This window comes from Pelophylax lessonae, assembly GCF_965119305.1.
Source record: "Pelophylax lessonae genome assembly, chromosome: 3".
Taxonomy (NCBI): domain Eukaryota; kingdom Metazoa; phylum Chordata; class Amphibia; order Anura; family Ranidae; genus Pelophylax; species Pelophylax lessonae.
This window is the reverse complement of record NC_138770.1, coordinates 656,447,001-656,467,454: the sequence shown is the minus strand read 5'-3', so window position 1 is coordinate 656,467,454 and position 20,454 is coordinate 656,447,001. Positions and strand designations below refer to the sequence as shown.

Here is a 20,454-nt window from a genome sequence, read left to right as displayed (position 1 = left end):
ACTCATTTTTGTTGCCAGCGGTTTAGACATTAATGGCTGTATGTTGCGTTATTTTGAGGGGGCAGCAAATTTACACTGTTATACAAGCTGTACACTCACTACTTCACATTGTAGGAAAGTATAATTTCTTCAGTTTTGTCACATGAAAAGATATAATAAAATATTTACAAAAATGTGAGGGGTGTACTCATTTTTGTGAGATACAGTATATATGTCCATCTATAAAAAACTTAGTAGAAATATTTACAACAGTCAATAGATTATTATTTAAGTTATCACACTGAGCTTGATGGTTAAGGTTACAGCTTAGTATATAGGCCCCAATAAGCAAGCAGATTTTTAGAGTATGAACCAGGGACATAGGAAAGCAATACAAATGTTTTGGGAACAAAGAAGGGGCTCTAGGTGCAAATACAACTTCAACTACGTTATTAGCAGAGCACTATTCTGTCTGTTATCAGATTTAACAAGTGTTCTATATTACGTCCTTGGAAAATATTACTTACAAAATATACTGTATGCTTTCATGCAAGCTTCTGAACACTTGCCCTTATACAATTACGTATTATTTAAGCATTAAGTGAAAAGTATTATTTTCCAAACTAAAATGACAGCTCACTCCACAACAGATTTCCCTGTTTTGGGTCAAATCAGGTAGTATTTTGGCACTTTTCCACTGCAAGTACCGGCTCGGCTCTACTCGGTGCTGCTTGGCCCAGTTTGCTTTTCCACTGCTGGTACCGCATGGTACGGTGTTGGAACGGTTCGGTACGGTTTGGTATGGTTTGCTTTTCCACTAAAGTAGTACTAAAGTTAAGTGGGTGGGATAACAACGATTCTCTGACCAATCAGTGGCTAGTAGTGACTGCATGCAAAGGATTGTGGGATATGGTACCGGTATGGTACCTCTTGGAACCACAATCGAGGTGGTACTGTTTTTGAGAGCCGTACCGTTCGTTCCATGCAGTGGAAAAGCGCCGCTGTACCGTACCATACCGAACCGCTCCTACACCATACCATGTGGTACCAGCAGTGGAAAAGCACAAAAGCGAGCCGAACCGTTCGGTTCCATGCAGTGGAAAAGCGCCATTTGATCCCACACGTGGTCTTCAATGCTGTCTGTGAATTCTGTGAAAAGATCCTCAATGCAACCCACATATGAACATGATGGGCTAGCTTGGGCTTTTAGACCTGCCATAGACCTGTGTTTACCATATATCCCTATAGCAAGTCTACTAGAGAGGACAGGATAAATGTAGCTCTCTCTAGTTGATTCTGCATAGATATAATGGGGACTTGCTCCATACTAGCTTAGACAAACAACAAGCTCAGCCTGTGACAGCCACATTGGGGCAAGATCTCTTGCGTAGTGTCCCAGACACTAGTACAGACCATGTATGGGATGAACCCTGTCTAATCCTGCAGTCATTCTTTAATGTTCATTAACAAAAAGCTTGTGTACTGACCAGTGTTTATTATACTGTATATCCCTATATAAAGACTACTAAAAGAGAGCATGATAAAGCAGTGCTCTCCCTAGTTGATTCCGCTTAACAACATTGGAGCTTTTATAAGCCATTGACAACACAACAGCCAAATGCCAAGCTCAGCTTGTGACAACCATACTGGGTGTTCCAAACACCAGTAGAGGCCATGTAGGGAATGTCTCCCTCTGTAGTTATTTTTTATTGTTCATGTACACAAAGCCAAAAAAAATCCTGCTTATAAATGTATTACAAAGTAGTGACACCAATGAAAATGTTCTATTCAAACGGTTCTTATGGTTCAGAATAACTTCAGGGTTTAAGCTAGCCATCTATATCAGAGTAAGTTCAGACATAGGCAAGATCGGACAATCTGTGCACCTTTAGGGAAACCCAACTTTGGATAAGGTAGAGAAGGATAAAAGCCTCTTTCAAAGTCTATTGCTGGGGAAAGTGGAAAAATAGCACTGAACCCGTAAGGTTATCTTGGTGGTATTGCTATCTTAAAGTACTGATGTTGATGTAAATCATCTGGTTTTCCCGGCAGGTGACTTCTACACCCAAGAGGATGTCCACTGTCTCATAGACTTGAGCTGTAAAGTAGCCAAAAAAAAACTTTATTGCAAAAAAAGTCAGGTCAGCTACTGTTTGGATTGTCCGCCTGATTTTATTGGAATAAAGCTGTATCTAGACTTCTTAAGCTGGCCATAGATTGATTGAATCTTGACCAGTTCAGCAGAGACAGGCCAAGATTCGATCCATCTTTGGCAGGCTGGTTGTACTGAAATTGATCCATCGATTGACTTTAGTACAACTAGCCTGTCAGATTTTTTTACATGTGATTATTACTGGCGGCTAAGGAAGTATTCATTGTGTGCAGCCGGCAGGAAAGGATGCCAGCCAGCAGACCACAGTTGCACTGTGGGAGGCATTCCCCTATCAACACAACCTGTGGTTGAGGTAAAAAATTTGTATCATCTATGGTTAGCCTTTGCAGTGCTGTGGTGCTTTAATTCCATTTAGGTTTTTATTGCTGTCTGGGTCCCCATTGGGGAGATTTTCACCTCTATTTGTACCAGTGATCATGGTCAATGAGAAAGGAAGAGTAAATCAAAAATCTGTCCCCCATTAAATGAGGTAGAGGGAAACCTTCCATTAGAGGCCGACTTGATTTAGCTTTGGCAACAGAAGGGATGTCATCCGTACCGCTGCAAGGAACACAAGGTCACTTACTGTATATAGCTAATGCTACAGCTGTTAGTAACAAGGCGGCTAAAATGGTCGGATAGTTATGTAAAGCAAATGGTTTGTTTGGGCCAGCTTGGCCCAAACAAACTATTTAAAGTCATAGTAAAGCTAGAATTATACTTTAAGGTGATTGTAGCTGTATTCGTGCACACGCAACAACGCAGTTGAGTGCTGACCATGATCCTTTCTTTATTTGCAGTTGCATTTTTTGGACAAACTTTAAGCAGGCACGTGCGGTTCAGGACAGTGGCTGGTGAGGCACTGGCTAATATAAGAGCCAGATACACAAAAGTTACATATTAACAAGTTATATATTCGATTCTCATTAAGTAGGCGATTGTAGTTCTACTAGTTATACTCATTTAACAAAAATATTTACAAACGCTGTCCTTTTAGGCTCCGTTCACATCTAGGCGTTTTTGGGGCGTTTTTCTGCTCTAGGATCAGCTCTCAAAACGCCCAACAAGACAAATCCTATTCATTTCAATGGCCCCTGTTCACATCTGAGCGTTTTGACGCTGTATACAAAACGCCCAACGCTCAAAAAAGTACATGAGCTTCTTTTTGGGCAGATTACAGGCGTTTTCCATTGATCTCTATTCAATCTAAAAACGCCTGCACAAAAATCGCGGTAAAAATTGCGGTAAAATCGCGGTAAAAAACGCCGCAAAAATCGCGGTAAAAAACGCGCGAAAAACGCTACGCTCAGGTGTGAATGTAGCCTTAAGATGTTTTTCAGTCACCCTTTTTGTTGATGCTGGAAACATATAACCTGTAAAATTTTTTAAAGCGTCACCTATGGAGATTTTTTAAGTACTAAGGTTTGGCGCCATTCCACAAGTGTGTGCAATTTTAAAGTGTGAGATGTTAGGTATTTACTTGACGCAACATCATCTTTCACACTATACAAAAAAAAGTGGGCTAACTTTAGTGTTTTTTTTATTTATGAAAGTTTTTTTTTTTTTTTAAACGTGTTTAGAAAATTGCTGCACAAATACTGTGTGACATAAAAAGTTGCAATGACCACCATTTTATTCCCTATGGCGTCTGCTAAATATATATATATAAAAATTTTTGGGGGTTCTGAGTAATTTTCCAGAACAAAATTATGATTTTTACATGTAGGAGAGAAGTGTCAGGATTGGCCTGGGTGGCAAGTGGTTCATTACCATAAGTAAGTCATATACAAATACACAAGCAAACCTCAACTTGTCCTGTAAAAGTAGATTTAGGCCCCACACCATTCCTTTGCCCAAGCATCCCTACTGGTCATGTCAGCAAGTCTGTCCATCGAAGGACCAACAGGGAAGCTGGAAGGGTGGGGGCAGGTTCAACTTTTGCACAAAACACCAAGATTTATATATAACTTCAGATCTACTAATCCATTTCATGTACAGTTTTTGCTGAAGGTAACTATCACAATATTGCATGATGGCATGTTGTCACAGGTGTATCCCAAAGGTTAGATTCAGTCAGGGCTTTTTTCCTCAGAAAATAGGTGAAGGAACTCAACCACAACCACACTGTAGGTGGCTCAGACTCTCTCATTTGCAGGGAGATTATCCAGTGGGGGTATCAGCATCCGCACAGCACCTGCATCCCCCTTGTCCCCATCCTGCACTCAGTAAGAGCTGCTCAGGAGATCGTATCTGTGGGAGCCATTGGGAGACAAGCTGTCACTTGTAAACCCAGAAGCTGGACTTCTGGGTTTACAAGTGATAGTGGTGAGCAGGGAGCAGAGGGTCTGAGCCAAAGATGGTGGAACTCAGTTCCACAAAGTTCCAGCTGAAAAAAAGCCCTGGATTCAGTTATAACATATCTCAGTATTCACAGCAAAGATGTCACACAAACAAGGTTTCTTGTATGACACAATACCTATAACCAAGCATGTTATACTTGGCAGTTAGTGATTCTAAGATAATAAAATGCAATCTCTATTTATCAGGTTCACATGAGACAAAAATATTGGTTGCTAAACACCTAATGACTGCAAGAACCTACAAGCACAACTCTACACTATTTAAAGAAGTACATTTCGGTAGGACATATAACTGCATATTGTTGTAAAATCACATAATGGCATACAATTACTTATTTTTAAGTTTAAATTTGCAGACAACCAACAATCCATTTTAGTAAAAGCATGGATAGAAAAATGTCAACTATATTTTCTTTTCTATAGAATTACTTTACAATTTCTACTATGAAGTCCTTCCCCCCTGAAGATACAAAAAGGGTACCCCCAATGGTTTGGGACTTTATATGCCACTAAGACACTGAAAAAAGGCAAAGGAGTATATAAAATACAATTTTATTACATAAAGAACCAAAAATAACTACATAGGAGCATTGGTTCTCTCCACCAATGGTGCCTAGGAGTCTTCTGTACGGATACTGGTCTGTCCTTGCATGCGAGTTTTAATTCTATGCATATCTAGTTGTCTGCTGGATATATACAATTATGTGTATGTAGTTATTTTTGGTTCTTTATGTAATAAAATTGTATTTTATATACTCCTTTGCCTTTTTTTCAGTGTCTTAGTGGCATATAAAGTCCCAAACCATTGGGGGTACCCTTTTTGTATCTATCTACCGGGATGATGGCCACTAACACTGGGTACCAAGTGATAGGATCTAACAAATTTCCCCTCTGAAGAAGACAATAAAGGCAATTGAGTATGATTTCCATTCTAAGCTAATTCTCACTTTCCTGTAAGTGTGGGTGCTTCCTAAGGAGTACCAAAATAGTTTGTTCCAGGCAGAGCCTAGTGGGCTGATTCAGCCCCTGGGTTCCTATACATGTGTCTTATATCAGCCTTTCTCATCCTTTTTACCCTGTTCCCCAGATGAACCCTTAAATAATTGAGGTTTCAGGGAACATCTGCTAAAACTGATTAATTGCGTTCCACTGGGAAAAATGCCCTTACATTGGTGGTCAGTAAAAAGACTGCCACCCTTACAGAGGTGGTCAGAAATGCCACCCTTACAGATAGCCAAAAGAGATCATTGGTGTCATACTGCTGGCTTGGCCAAGTGACGCTGGCCTTGGGACTATGCATGCACCATCAAATGGGAGAAATTTCAGCCACACCCAAGGAACTCCTGTAACCACTGCAGGAACCCTAGTGTTCCCCAGAACCATCATTAAGAATTGCTGTCTTAGATATTTTAACAGTAATTTTTCCCTGTTGTAATTCCTGACTCTATTCTTGTCAATCTGCGATATTTGCATCTTCTATCAAATTCTGTTGCATTCTTCATAATATAAGATTTCAAAAAGAAATACCAACAGGTACTCCCTCACATGCAGAGCACAAAGATTTTACTACTAGAGAGCCAAAATATATGACTTTATCGGCAGTTTACCTTTCCAATCTGTGTTCTACTACAAGAGAATTATTTTCTTCTTAGATACATTTATGTTGAACTAAAAAAACTTCCTAGACTGAAATTTGTTTTTAGAGGGCTAACATATACGTTACTAACATGGTGGTTAGCTATAGAAACACACTGGGGTTGATTTACTAAAACTAAAGATTGCAAAATATGGTGAAGCTGTGCATGGTAGCCAATCAGCTTCTAAGTCCAGCTTGTTCAATTAAGCTTTGACAGAAAATCATGGAAGGTGACTGGATTCTATGCAGAGCTGCACCAGATTTTGCACTCTCCAGTTTTAGTAAATTAACCCCACTGTGCATATTTCAACTCAATACATTCTTTCTAAACTAACCGTCCCTGCTGGGAGAACACAGTGATTATTGTTAGCGGCTATAGGCAATAGTCGTATCCTAAAGATCCGACATGCAGGTTGTACCCAAGTTGAATAATGGATCAACATGGGTATAATTATCTTGCCCACACATGATTCCAATCTCAGTCGGTCCCCTCTGATCTGGCAGAGATTCGAACCAGCTATGCTTGGCTTTAGAGGCATTGCTTCCTCTGACTTTCAGTTTTAGGAGATTTGGAGTGAGAAATGGTAATGTACCTATCGTGCTCTTCACTATTCTCCTTGCTTGAACCTCTGACATGAGGAAGCAAAGTCTTGCCTTTACCAAGGTGGCCGCCTCCACTCAGAAACACAGTGCAGAACGAAGCATGGCAAGTTATTATTAGCTATGTTACAGGGAAAACTTAAAAATGCTACTCGTGCATACACAGTACCTTAAAAACTGTACCTTTTCTCTTGAACTCCTGGAAAATAACAGTGCACATCCTAGTATGTGAGGGTGCCTAGGCACTCCTGTGCCTACAGCTAAAAGTGGAGTTCCAGCCGTTTTTGTGTTTATTACAAGTTAGCAGCTACAAAAAGCGTAGCTGCTGACTTTTAATAAACACACTCACCTGTCCTCAAATATGCGGCTGCACAAAGCCTCGCTCCTCTCCCTCTCTTCTTGGCGGGGCCGGCATCACTAGTGTGGGCACCCGGCTACGGCAGCTTGCGGCATCACAGCCAGCGTGCGCACTGCATATGCGTGAGTCGTGTTGCGCGTCGTCAATGGCCGGGAGCGATTTTCTGGGACGTGTCCAAGAAGATTGCAGGGAGGGAGGAGGAGAGGAGGAGAGGAGAACTTCTGCTTGAGCCACCTAGGTGGCCCGAGCTGAAGTTGGAGCGGGCACCTGTCAAAACTGGGTACACGCTCCCCCCCCCCAAAAAAAATGACATGTCAAATGTGGCATGTCAGGGGGTCAGGAGCCCTTAAAGCTGAAGTTCCACTTTTGCATGGAACTCCACTTTAATAGCTATATATCTGTTGTGTGGCAGCCACAGCTGTGATTTGGTGATGTCACTACTGTGCTGCTCACTGTTTACCTTGCAGGGAGCTCTGACACAAGGAAGCACACCCCAACCTCTACGAAGATGGCAGCCTTAACACAGAGACACAGTTGTAAAGAGCAGGCCCTCCTAATCCTCTTGTATTGAATTGTAATTTAAAGTAACTGTACTGTCTCCCTTTATATTGTAAACTGATGCACAAACTGTTGGCACAGTTGGCAAGTAGTCCTTTGCCTGCCTTTATTTGGGCCCAGCTTCCAGAATCTGTTCATCCTCAAATTCTGTGTGCACACATCATAACATATCCTAATCGTGTAAAAGATAAGTCAGAGAGACATGTCTACAGTACACTGAAGGTGGTGGGTGGGCAAGAGACAGAATGGCCACAGCACCAGGAAGAGAGTGACAGGCAAAGAGGCATCTCTCAGGTGGGGATTGGGCAGAATATTCAGAGCAGCCACGGCCTTATACTGACATTCAGGCTGATCGAATGCAGGAAGACATTAACACTTGCATATATAGAGATTGTTTGAGAGTGGTGAGTAAGGAGATGCTAGAGTGGCTAAAAACTGGTAGACACTTGGTAGGTATGAGCAACAGTTATTGTGGCATGCATTAAGGACGGTGTTAAGCAGCCTTAACAGAATACACAACCCTGGAGTTCCCTAAACCTCTCTCCTTGGCTATCATTAGGAGTTTTTAATCCAACATATCTATCATACATACACATATCTATCTATCATACATACACATACTACTGTATATACCAACCACTCTCAGCCAGGGTTCTGTGGAGCCCTAGGGTTCCCCCAGAGGATGCTAGGGGCTCCTTGAGTATAAAGCAATTTCTGCTTCTCAGATAAGTAACCACTGATACCAGTGATCTATCTGCAAGAAGGGGGGGGGCAGGGTTCATACCAATGATCACAAAGGTAAAGAATATTACTACTAGTGAAAATCACACTAATTTAACATAAGCTTTAGATTTTAGATACAGCAATTAATAGCAGGGGTTCCCTGAGACCAAAAAGTTATTTTAAGGCTTCTAACATGTTAAAAAGGTTAAGAAAGTCTGCTGTATACAGCATCTGTAATGAGGTTATAGCTGATTTGTGGCCGGTCTTTGTACTTGAGTTTAACATGCCTGGACTAGATTACGAACAAGCAGTTTAAGGAGAGAAGTTACTGAAGAAGAAACTATTAAAATGGACTACTAAATGGGTGTTCGAAGAAACAGGGTATCAACAATCACTATATTACCCAATCTGGGAATTTTTTCTTTTTATATTAAAATACTGGTAGTAATCATGTGATTAAAGTAGGCAGAAACTTGCTTCTTCTGAAGCTGTTCTTCAGCTTTAAAGGCAGAAAAGACTAGGTTTGTGCCATCACGTTTGTGAGGATCTGAATGGAGTGAAATCCTCTTCTTGACATCACACCCAACATAAAGATGTTTGGCATTTTATCAGTAAAAGCAAAGCAGAAAACCATTTGAAAAATAGTTAAACACGAACGGCTAAACCTAAAAGGATATTTAGATCAATATAGCAAATGTTAGGGTACACTGTGCTTCCTTGTTACCATAGATTAGAGGCAGTAAACTCAATTCAGAAGTTGAGATTAAGTCAACCATAGTATGAAAGCTGTATAATACTACCAAGTTCTCCACCTCCCAGGTGCCAACCCTATGTGCCTAGACGCCCAGTGGGATGAGTTTCAGAATCCTAGATTAGTGGATGTATGAAATGAGATCTGTTTTACTGGGAACTGCATATTTCGGGATCCAAAACAATGTGACACTAACACTTGGGTCCCATAAATGTAATTATGACACCTGGAACCACAGGATGAAACAAGGCACCTCTGCTTTCAATAATACAAATGCACATATGTATAGTTCTGTCCTTCAATTGAACAGTATTACAATAAAAGTAATGAACAACTGATGGTCGGCATATGACAATATAATCAACGGCTCTGTAATGTTGATGTATGACTGATCAGCACATATCTAATGTAAATGTGTAGATATAATAATGCGTTTTGCGTGTTCATACTTACTTGACAATGCCCTGCCTCCAAAGGAAAGCAGATTAAAACACAATACAAATATTAACAGTTTCTTTCTCATCGTTAGATTTCACAGCATTGCCGCACACTAATCTAAGCATACAGAAGAAAGCCAAACAGGAGAGAAGCTCATTTTCATAATTTATACCAATTATGCAGTTATCCATACAACCAAGCAAATGTCAGCTTTCATAATGGTTTCTTATTGGACATTTATGGATAGGAGTACACTTCTGTCTGCCTTATTAAATACAGCTATTTGAGCTTATTTAACAAGGTAGTGCAAAAAATAGAGAAGACTTTCAGTAACCCACATTAGCCAATTTGCTTGCACCATACATCAGTTTAGAGCTTTTAGAACAATGACAAAGTTTGATTGGCTGCTGTGGGCTACTACATGTTGCTCCTGTCCTTATCAAGTAAAGGTTATAAATTGAATATCATAGCTAATAAAGTACAAAGTTGTTTGCATTGTACTTACATAATCATCATTTTTATTTATCATCTCCTGTGTAGCTTTTATTGTTTTGCATTCAACTATGTCATGACCTGAAGCAATCATCATTTCCTTGAATCGACATAACATGTGTTCACTGCTTGTTAGACCAAACATTTCTTAGATATTAATATAAAGCTCAATGTTTTTTTTTTTACTTAACATGCATGAAGCTGGTGAAGAGGAGTGTGACACCATACCGGTAAACTGGGGGTTTAGTGTTCACTCATCTCCAATCCATGGGCAAAGATGTTGGGCCAGGAACAGTGCAATGGCCTTGCAGAGCTTTCAGACTCGGGCAGGGGGGTGTATAACCATGTCATAATTTTGCATACCTAGAGGCGCAAGCATTGGTTTTGTTGTGGCCTGCTTACACTCAAAGTTTCAACGAGACCAAAAGAAATGTGCGTATTAGTAATTATCTATATACAATAAGAGCATTTTGCAAATCCCATTTTAAAACTTTGGGTTAGGATTTATTTCATAATGAGTTTACTATTAGGGGATCCCTATCCAAAAAGTCTATTACTGCACTATTACAGAAGATGTTGTGTACATTGGGTCTCCATCTTATTACAATCTGTACACTGTTCCATCTAAAAGCTTTGGTACAATCTCTTCTACATGAGCCTGGTGTACTGTGCTAATTTCATTTACCATGTACATGACCTCCGAAAAGTGTATTTTTTTTATTACTAGAAAACTAGTACAAGTACACAGATGAGCAACTTTCTGTCTAATGCAAACTAATATAAAAAGAGCAAATTTTTGCAATTCCCGTGTCATGCATTGCCACCACTATGGCATTCTGGTCATCAAAAACTATTTATTATGGCACACAGCAAAAAGCAGTATTCTACAGTAACCAATCCAAAATTATTTCTTACCAATGTGATTTTAGAATGATTAAATTAGATTTCTTTCTCTGGGCTCCTGTATGTTATATATCACTTTTTCTTTTTTTGAATATAACTAAAAGCATACCATTTATTTTTTTAGTTTTGGACAGAGTTTGTATTGCTGTCTGTGCCCCAGTTAAGGAGATTCACCCTCTCTATTTGTCCCATTTACCATTATCATTGAAAGTAAAAGAAAATTCCAAACTTTGGGTTGTCCCCAGAAAAGGAATAGAGGGGAAATCTTCCAATGGAGACACTAGTTCTGGTGAGAGGGGGGTCTCCAAGAAATTGCATTAATTTACAAGGGTTTCCTCTTACTTCCTGTTTGGCTATGGGACAGGAAGTGAAGCGAAATCTCCACAATGGGACATAGATGGCGGAAAAAAATCTGACAGGGGTTATAACCCTTTCTCTGCTCTATCCAAAATAAAAAAAGTTCTGCCCATAGTTCTACTTTAACTGCTTCACAGAAACTGCCCAGATATGTATAAATTAGTCATCTGGCAATGGAAGAACATAAATACATCATGGCATCCTTTAAGGCTGCCATACAATACTGCTTGTTACTGCAGGACTGGGATGTCACACAGCAAGACCAGCATCTGCTCCACTCTGTGTGGAATGATGGACCAAGATTCAACAGAACTGATATTTCACAGGATTTTTTTTTTTTCAATGCTAAAGTAAAGAGCTTGTAAAAGCCATTTTTAGCCTAAGGCTCGGTCCACCCTTGTGCGATGTGGGAACCAGTGTGATTCCAGTGCGGGTTCCTGCATCGCATTTCACTTTCAGGCAGTTCACACGGCTCTCTACGACCGGCTGTGGGTGTTAATGTACAGTTAGTGCAGTGCGAACTGTGAAATCAGATCACATGGGTGTTCACACCCATGCAATCCAATTCCATTGTGGACCAAAGAAAGGGTCCTGCACCATTTTGGTCCAAATGCAATGCAAATATAGCCATACAAAATATAAGGCTAAATTTGCATTGCACAGACATTGCATGTGATGTGCACAGCAATGCGGTGCAAATCACGTGACATGCAAAGTCGGTCATCGCAATAGTGTAAATCCAGCCTAAAGGATATGTAACATATGCCCAATTCTGCAGCTGCTGCCTGATCCCCCCCCCCCCCGTAGCAGTAGTATGGGGAGAAGTTCCCAATACTAGCTGTCACTTTTTTAAAAAGGCGTGGCCCTGCGGGGCGCCACAGCTCTGTGTGTAAATGAACTACAAGCCCGACAACATTCGCGGTTGTGGGCTTGTAGTTCTCAATGAACTACCATGGCGCTGTGGAGCACCATGGTAGTTCATTGATTCTTCCTGTCAGATTTTATCTGCTTGCCCAGGTAGGATGTACGAGCACACAGACACACATGAAACATCTGAAGGAGAGCTGCATGGCACCAACGATCTGCTGATCACCGGTGCAATGTTTTACAGGCTCAAAAAAATAAAATAAATGCACATTTTCTTACCTGCAAAAAAATGTGCATTTATTATTTTTTTCTGAAAGGTGAACTTATCCTTTGGAAGATGTAATTAATAAATACGGTATCCATCTAACCACACAAAAGGTACCATAACTGGTTCCAGAGTATCACTGACAGACCAGGCATATCAAATATCTAAAGTTCATTTTTTTTTACCTTTCCAAACAGATGCCATTTAAATACTTAGTTCTTCATATTCTACCATCATTATTATTTAGTGTAAGGTCTAAGCAAGGGCCCCCAAACTTTCTAAACAAATGGCCAGTTTACACTCCTTTACACTTTACACTTTAGGGAGGGCAGACTGTGGTCAGAGGCAATAGACAATGTCTAAGGCTTGGTGGTCAGCGGGGGTAAAAAAAAATGACATGCCTGTGGTCAGTAGAAGGGGGAATAGTGCCCCATCATTGGAGTCCATGGAAAAAATAGTGCCCTGCTGTGGGTGTACCAGTAGGAGGAATAGTGCCCAGCTATTGGTGTCAGTAGGAGGAATTATGCCCCACTGTTGGTGTCTGTGGATGGAATGGTGCCTTGTCAATGTTGTCAGTGGGAGAAATAGTGCTTCATTTCAGTGGGAGGAACAATGTCCCAAGGGCTGAATAAAGTCATGCAAAGGGCCGCATTCGGCTCATGAGCCACAGTTTGGATCCGCAGGTCTAGGTGATCTATGCTCAGTTAACACAAGGGATTTGTTCTGAAACCTTTTACATAATGTAGATTTAGTACTCAACATCTCATATGCAGATAGCTCTATAGTGAGAAAACTGGCCTGGTGGTACATGTTTAGCTTCTAAGAAGCTGGAGCTAAATTATTATTTTTTTTTAAAAGGTCAGTATCGACATTATCAAGCTGTCTGTAGCTCAGCATGATCAGCATCTGGAATAGGGATTAAACAAGTATAATTGGGACAAAAAGATGATGCATTTGTTGGTGCTTACATTTCGAGGGAATAAAAAATGTCCAGACTTTTTAAAAAGCATCACAATCAATATTTCATAAAAAGTAACAGATAAAACAACAATTCTGACCCTTTATACTTTTTATCCAAATTAGTATTTTTTTTGAAAATCCATATTATTATTTATTTATTTCTGCTATTGCAAATAGCAGTTCTAATAAACATATATATAATACTAGCACAAATTTCTGCAATTAGAATGATAGCAGTGCTTTTGTTCGTATAAAAGATCGTCAATGAATGGTGTTCTTCAAGCCCAGCTCTATCATTCTGAAAATTCTATTTAGCTTTTAGGATACTTTATTTCTTTAAACAAAATTGATGTGGTATTAAAGGTTTGATACTTAAATGTGGGGAACTGAAACAATCAACTTTGCATATTATTGTTAAATCTTTTGTACTTTTACTGTTTTTTTTAGGTCCATTGTTACAAAATGTTGCCATTTCCCACAGATTACACTAGGCACAGTATACATTCTAAAAGGCACATAGCAAGACATGGTAAGCCAGCAATGGGAAAAGACTGACTGTCGGGTGCCTATAGGCTGGTGATATAGGAATTGCTTACATTCCAATTTGTCCTGCAGACCTAAAGGTGCATAAGGCTTCCTCTAGTGTTGTCTATGTGACTAGATGCTGGACTTCAGATAACATAATATCTACGGTAGGAGAGGATTGAAGTTTAGGCAGAGCTGCTGCTTGGCTGACGCTGCCATAAGTTAACATTTAGTATTTATGGACAGTTTGCCTCATGCTCCTGGTAACATGGCCAGCACTGTTGCCAAATGCAACGTTTTCTGTAGGAAAGGCACCATTTTGATTAATAAAGACATTCAGGAGGCAAGATAATCATGAGTAGAGGAGGGGAATTGTTTCAGTATACATGTTATTGTCAAAAGTAATGGGATGCCTGCCTTTACATGCAGTCTTAGTCCGTAGGGTTCAATACTGAGTTGGCCCATCCTTTGCAGCTTTAACAGCTTCAACTCTTCTGGGAAGGCTGTCCACAAGGTTTAGGAGTGTGTCTATGGGAATGTTTGGACATTCTTTCAGAAGCATATTAGTGTGGTCAGGCACTGATGTGGACGAGAAGGTCTGGCTCAAATTCATCCCAAAGGTGTTCTATCAGGTTGAGGTGCAGGCCAGTCCTCCACCCCACACTCGCTCATCCATGTCTTTATGGACCTTGCTTTGTGCCCTGGTCCAAATCATTTGGTGAAGGGGGATTATGGTGTGGGGTTGTTTTTTTAGGGGTATGGCTTGGCCCCATGTGAAGGGAACCAGTGAAGGGAACTCTTAAGTCGTCAGCATACCAAGACATGTATCATGCTCCCAACTTTGTGGGAACAGTTTGGAGATGGCCCCATCCTGTTCCAACATGACTGCACACCAGTGCACAAAGCAAGGTCCATAAAGACATGGATGAGTGAGTCTGGAGTGGAGGACCTTGACTGGCCTGCACAGAGTCCTGACCTCAACCCAATAGAATAAATTTGGGATGACTGCGAGCCAGGCCTTCTCGTCCAACAACTCACAAATGCGCTTCTGGAAGAATGGTCAAACATTCCCATAGACACACTCCTAAACCTTGTGGATAGCCATCCCAGAAGAGTTGAAGCTGTTATAGCTGCAATGGGGGGGCCAACTTAATACTGAACCCTAGGGACTAAGACAGGGATGCCATTAAAGTTCATGTGTGTGTAAAGGCAGGCGTCCAAATACTTTGGACAATATAGTGTAGGTCTACTTGAAAAAAAAATGCACATAGCAATTTGTAGCAGTCTTTAAAAGAAACCTATCCTGAAAGAATATAGAGGCTGGCTTTGGTGATCTCTCATTTTAACAATACTAGTTGTTTGGCTGTCCATGTGATTGATGTGCAGCTCTTATTCATCTATGCCTAAAACCTGCACTATTAGGATTGTGTTTAGGGAAAGGAGCCTCAGCAGATGTTAAGTCAACTTTAAAGAGGAACACTTTTTGCCTGGTAAAAGAGGAGCTCTCTGGCGTTAGTAGCAGCAATATTTAGTGTGCAGCTCCTATTCAAGGGGAGACCGGCTTTTTTGCGATGGCACACTAGACGCCCATGGAGATTATTTGAGGTGCAGTGCCGCATGCTTTGGGTGCAGGTTTTTAGCTGCACATACACTTACCAGGAAAATGGTTTGGGTTTTTGGAACACTAGACAAGCCCTTAAGAACATATCATACCCCTGAAGAGCCAATCCAACAGTTCAGATCAGAAGTGACATTTGATTCACACCTCCTATACAGAGCTAGATCCTGTGTAAGTCAAAGTGATGTCTTTGTCATGTACTGTGCAGGCTCGCCTACCCTGTTCCCCTTTCCCCACAAACCAAATCAACATACAGTTGAAATTATGTCCCAGAGATTCACCTGGGTAAAACCTTTAACAAATTCTGCACATATCTGTGCTGCCATAAAGCTGCACTTGCGTATGTTCGATTTTTTAGTAAAAAGTTAATTTAACATAATCTGAGCCATAGTAACCTTTGCTGGAATATGTTCAATAGCATACAAAAACAACACGAAAGTCATTTTTGTGTTCGCATTTAATGAATTAATGGCTATCCAAAGACCTAGCCCTGTACAAACATAACAGTTCAGATATCTGGGGAAGTACAGCGACTTAATGCACGATTCCCTGCTTGGTGCATAGGAAAGCCACAAGATAACAACATGGAGAGAGGAAGAGTTGGTGGTTAGCTTAGGGGGGGTGGTGAATATGCATGTACTGGTGAAATGCAACATCTCGCAGTCATATTGCATTCTAGAGTTCAAAGCTTTTGCATCTTTTTGGATGCCACGTGCAAGGAAGCACATGATTCACAGTTGTGAATCCATGCAAAATACTTACCTTCTCAGAAATTGCATGATCATAGAGATTAGAGATGAGCAGGGGTCAAAATACTCGCAAACACCAAAATTATCACCTGATTTTGGCAGGTTACATTGGTATCTGAACCTAATGCCCATAGAAAGGACAGAAAAAGAAAGGGGAGGAAGACAGAAAAAGAGAAAAGAAGACAAGATATAGAGGGAGACAGAAGAAAGGAGTACACAACTTTTCTTCTGTGATTGATCTTTCACTGACATAACAAGAGTGACACTTGCACTGATTAAAATGCTTTTTCGCTAATAGGGGGATTTCTTAAGAAGGATGAAGGCACTATGGGAAGGCATTAACAGTCCAATGCTAGCCATAGATGGAATAATCCTTTAGCCAATTCAAAGGAAGATAACATTTGCATGTGCTCCAATTATAATGCACCATATAGAAACTTTCATTACTTACAATATTTGAATTCTGCTGGGTATTTCTGATGGATTGAAAAAGATTATCTGCTATTTTTATTTTAGACTATACATTTTAGGGGTCCTTTCAGTAACCTTAACATGCATTACTGCCACTGATGTCTTCGGTCACCATCTTTTTTCAGTTGCAGAAAAATGAGCAATATAAAACGTAATGAGAACTTTTATCCATCGCCATTTGAGTCTAGTTGCCTGTACATATAAAAAGATGGTAGATGTGCCGCCATGATTCAACCTCCAGCAGGCAGAGTATAAAAGGATCAGCCGCACAGATTTCCATGCTCAGCCTGGCAAGCATGCAGTCGAAATCTATGGAGAGGGGATGGGGCAGCAGCAGGCAGCTACAGAGTTATAGCTCTAGCATTGGATTATCTGTGCAAGAACAAAGTTGATCATGAAAGCTTTTTTTTTTTTTCCACCTGCCTTTAAATATTCCCCACAGGTTAGTTGGACAGGGATGTCTGAACGTTTCATAAATATGAGCCAGTGAGAAACCATTTTGTGTCTAGGGTACCTTAAAGGTCATGTGGTCTTTTATTCTCTGCCACCTACAGTGCCTATACATGGGCCAATCAACAACCAATAAATGTTGTGTTATACCTACTCTGTTGATAACCTGACTATTTAAAAGCCACCTTTGAGAGAATGCCTGCTGAAAAAATGAGAGGTTGGAATGTGATATACGGTCGTACAAGGAATGCTTTGATTTTGGTTTGAAATCTGGACAGTTTCTGCAGCAACCAGCCAAATTACAACCCATCTATGGCTGTGCCTGCTTGACAGAAGTCGATAGGACGATTGACTTCTGTTGAGCGGGACTGTTGGAAAGCTTTTATTCTATCAGCGTCTGCAGCGCTGGTCAATGTATTCTGTCAGCGGAGGAGTCCACACTGTTAAATACAATAGCACAGCAGCGAGGATTCCTCCATCCACCTCACTTGTATGGATGGGGGAGTCCGATCAGAGGGCTGTTCGAAAAAAAAATGAATCATCTATGGGCAAGCCTTAGTCTAACCACTTCTACCATTCTCCACACATTCTGGATGCTTGAAATAAGTTAGATGGCCAACCCAGGTCAAAATAAATGTTTGTTGACCTGGTCCACTTCCATGTAGACAATTTTATTCTATCTGAACCCTTATAAAACTAATGGAGTTAAAGATGATGTGAGAGGCTTCAGAGTTGAAAACCAAAACGAAAAAAAACCCTCCACTTTGTTGCTGTCAAACACCTTCAAAAAGAATACATAGATTATGCTGACTTGCTGGTTTGCTTTTCATGAACAATATAAACAGTCAAAGACTCTTGAAAAGGTTATTCTTTGAAGAGATTTCACTTATTCATTCATGTGTAATTTTAAATACTTGAATTTTAATCATACTGGCCAAAAAACTGATCCATCTATGGCCGGCATAGTTTTGAATGGACTGCTTCCTACATGATAAAAGCTAGCATGAAATGGTCAATGGGTGGTTTCCTGAATGATCATGAATTGTACTCCCTCCATTCAGCTGGGAGACATTATCAAGATCTCAACTACATCTAATCTGACATAAGCAATAAAACTCAACTCAGCTTGATCCTGAGTGTCATTTTTAGATGTACGGTTATTGATGATGTTTATGGTTATGTTAATAAAATGTGCCAGTCTGTTATCGCAGGAATCTTTGTCTTCCACAATGCGGTTACCTTTTGTATGTAACACTTTTTAGCTATAAGCACATATCCTCAACAACCTTTATGATTTAAAATAGAATAAACTCAGACACCTTTCTCTAAAAATGCATAACAATGTATTATTTTCTGCATACATGGTGACAATTCACTTGTGTTTAATGTCTGAGAAGTGCTAGGTAACTGATTTCATTCAAATATAATCAATTTAAAACCTCATCCTCCTTAAAAGATAATTCCACCAAGTATTAAAAGTTTAGAGTTGGGTATAACTAAGTGTCTTAAAACTGAACTCCAGTTTAAAAAAGGTTTTCCCCCCATGCAGTGGGGCTGTGCATGCATGTGTTGACTGTTCGTTTCGTCTAGGGGTGAACACAGAGCCTATACTTACCCAATGGTTTGAAAAATGGCTCTACCCCATGTTCAGGGGTAGACTGTAGCCGGTCTTTGGGCATAATGACGTCAGGAACATTCCACTAAACAAGACACCTGGATAGTGGGGGGGGGGGGGGGCAGGAGCCGAAGGGACCAGTCTTTTGCTGGGAGGATCAAAGGATTAGGTAAGTAAATCTCAGCTTTCCGAACCCCTAGACAAAAAAAGGGCATTTAACCCATGCAGTGGGGGCACAGCCCACTACATGGGGAAATATAAACTTGCCAGAGTTCAGCTTCGAAAGACACAATCAGGTCTAACCCTGGTGTAAGATTTCTGTGATGAGATCAAACAGCTGGAAGGCTAACACCGTCCTCTTTATTGTTGGCATGCTAAATATGGCAGAAGACCTCCACTGTGTTGGCTTGACCTCAGGGTTTTACATTAATTAGAGAACGGCAAAATGGCAATGGTTGTAAAGATGTCATATGACCTAATTATGGCTGATCTCACTACTGAAAAACTGTAGTTTTTATTAAAATCACCAAATTCTACCCAACAGTAAAATGTAATATTAAACAGAATTATCTTTTAAGAGTATTTGCATGTGATGCAGAGATCACCCACACCTTGTATCAGCACTGGAATGTACCTTTCCTCCACTGAAGCTTCTTTTATTTGATGGTGGGGCTTTGTTCCTTCCATTTCTCGGATACTAACAGCATAAATTTTAGTGGTATAATCAATAGCTTTCTCTTTCGCCACATCACTGTCATAACCTAGGTAGAAAAGTGAGAAAAAAAAGTTCTCATTATAAATCCAATATACACATAGATTATCAAGTAAGGTATAAAAGTAAAAAAAGTAAAACAATTTAAGGAACAATATATTGATTAAGGATAATATCTTCAAACCAATCGCATGCAATTGAAGACTGTAAATTACACAGGTTACAAATGTGGGTCGTGGGTTCCCAGGGCTTGGGGTAAGGCAAGTATTGCGCCCCCTAACCTGTGGACTGTTGAGCCCCTTCCACCAGAATATACAAGATGTAGCTAGTCCCTATTGACTGGGAAGTATATACAGTAAATCAGTGGTTTCCAAACTGTGGCCCAGGGGCAGGATGCAGCCTTTCGCTTGCCTTTATCTGGTCTTTGAGGCATTATTCCTGCCACTGACACAAACAATAGGGCACCATTTCACTCACTGACACCAACCATGGGACAGAGTTCCTTCCACTGTCGCCAACAATCTGGCACTATTTCTCCCTCTGACATCAATGATGGGGTACTAATTCTGCCCTTAATACCAAAGATGGGACATTGTTTACTCCCACTGGTCACAATCCGGCCCCTCCAAAGTCTGAACGCCAGTAAACTAGCTCTTTCTTTAGAAAGTATGGAGACCCCTGCAGTAAATGAAAAAGATATAGATTTGGTACAGTGACAGCGAGGAATTCCTCCCCTAAGTTCCTGTCTTGTGTCAGCCACACACAGTGCAGTACAGGCAGGCAGACGGAGGGTGCATGAGTGGATCAGAAAGGTGACAACACTGGCTCCTCCCTCTACTTCCCTCCCTCTACTTCCTTATCCTCAGGACACGGCTCTGACAATCTCCTCTATCATCGCCATGTGCCTGAATATCG

The 20,454-nt window shown here is 40.6% G+C and overlaps 1 protein-coding gene across 6 annotated transcripts in view; it reads right to left on the bottom strand.

The window, feature by feature from the left end:
* EML6 (EMAP like 6) overlaps positions 1–20,454 on the bottom strand; it is a 321,021-nt gene that overhangs the window by 42,619 nt on the left and 257,948 nt on the right. For 3 of the 6 annotated variants that reach the window (XM_082249282.1, XM_082249283.1, XM_082249287.1), the window contains exons 27-29: positions 19,462–19,588; positions 16,305–16,412; positions 9,571–9,585 (exon numbers count right to left, since the gene is read on the bottom strand). In XM_082249282.1, the coding sequence (XP_082105408.1) occupies positions 9,571–9,585; positions 16,305–16,412; positions 19,462–19,588 (250 nt within the window). The remainder of the gene's footprint in view (positions 1–9,570; positions 9,586–16,304; positions 16,413–19,461; positions 19,589–20,454) is intronic. The other 3 variants (XM_082249285.1, XM_082249286.1, XM_082249284.1) reach the window with 2 other exon arrangements.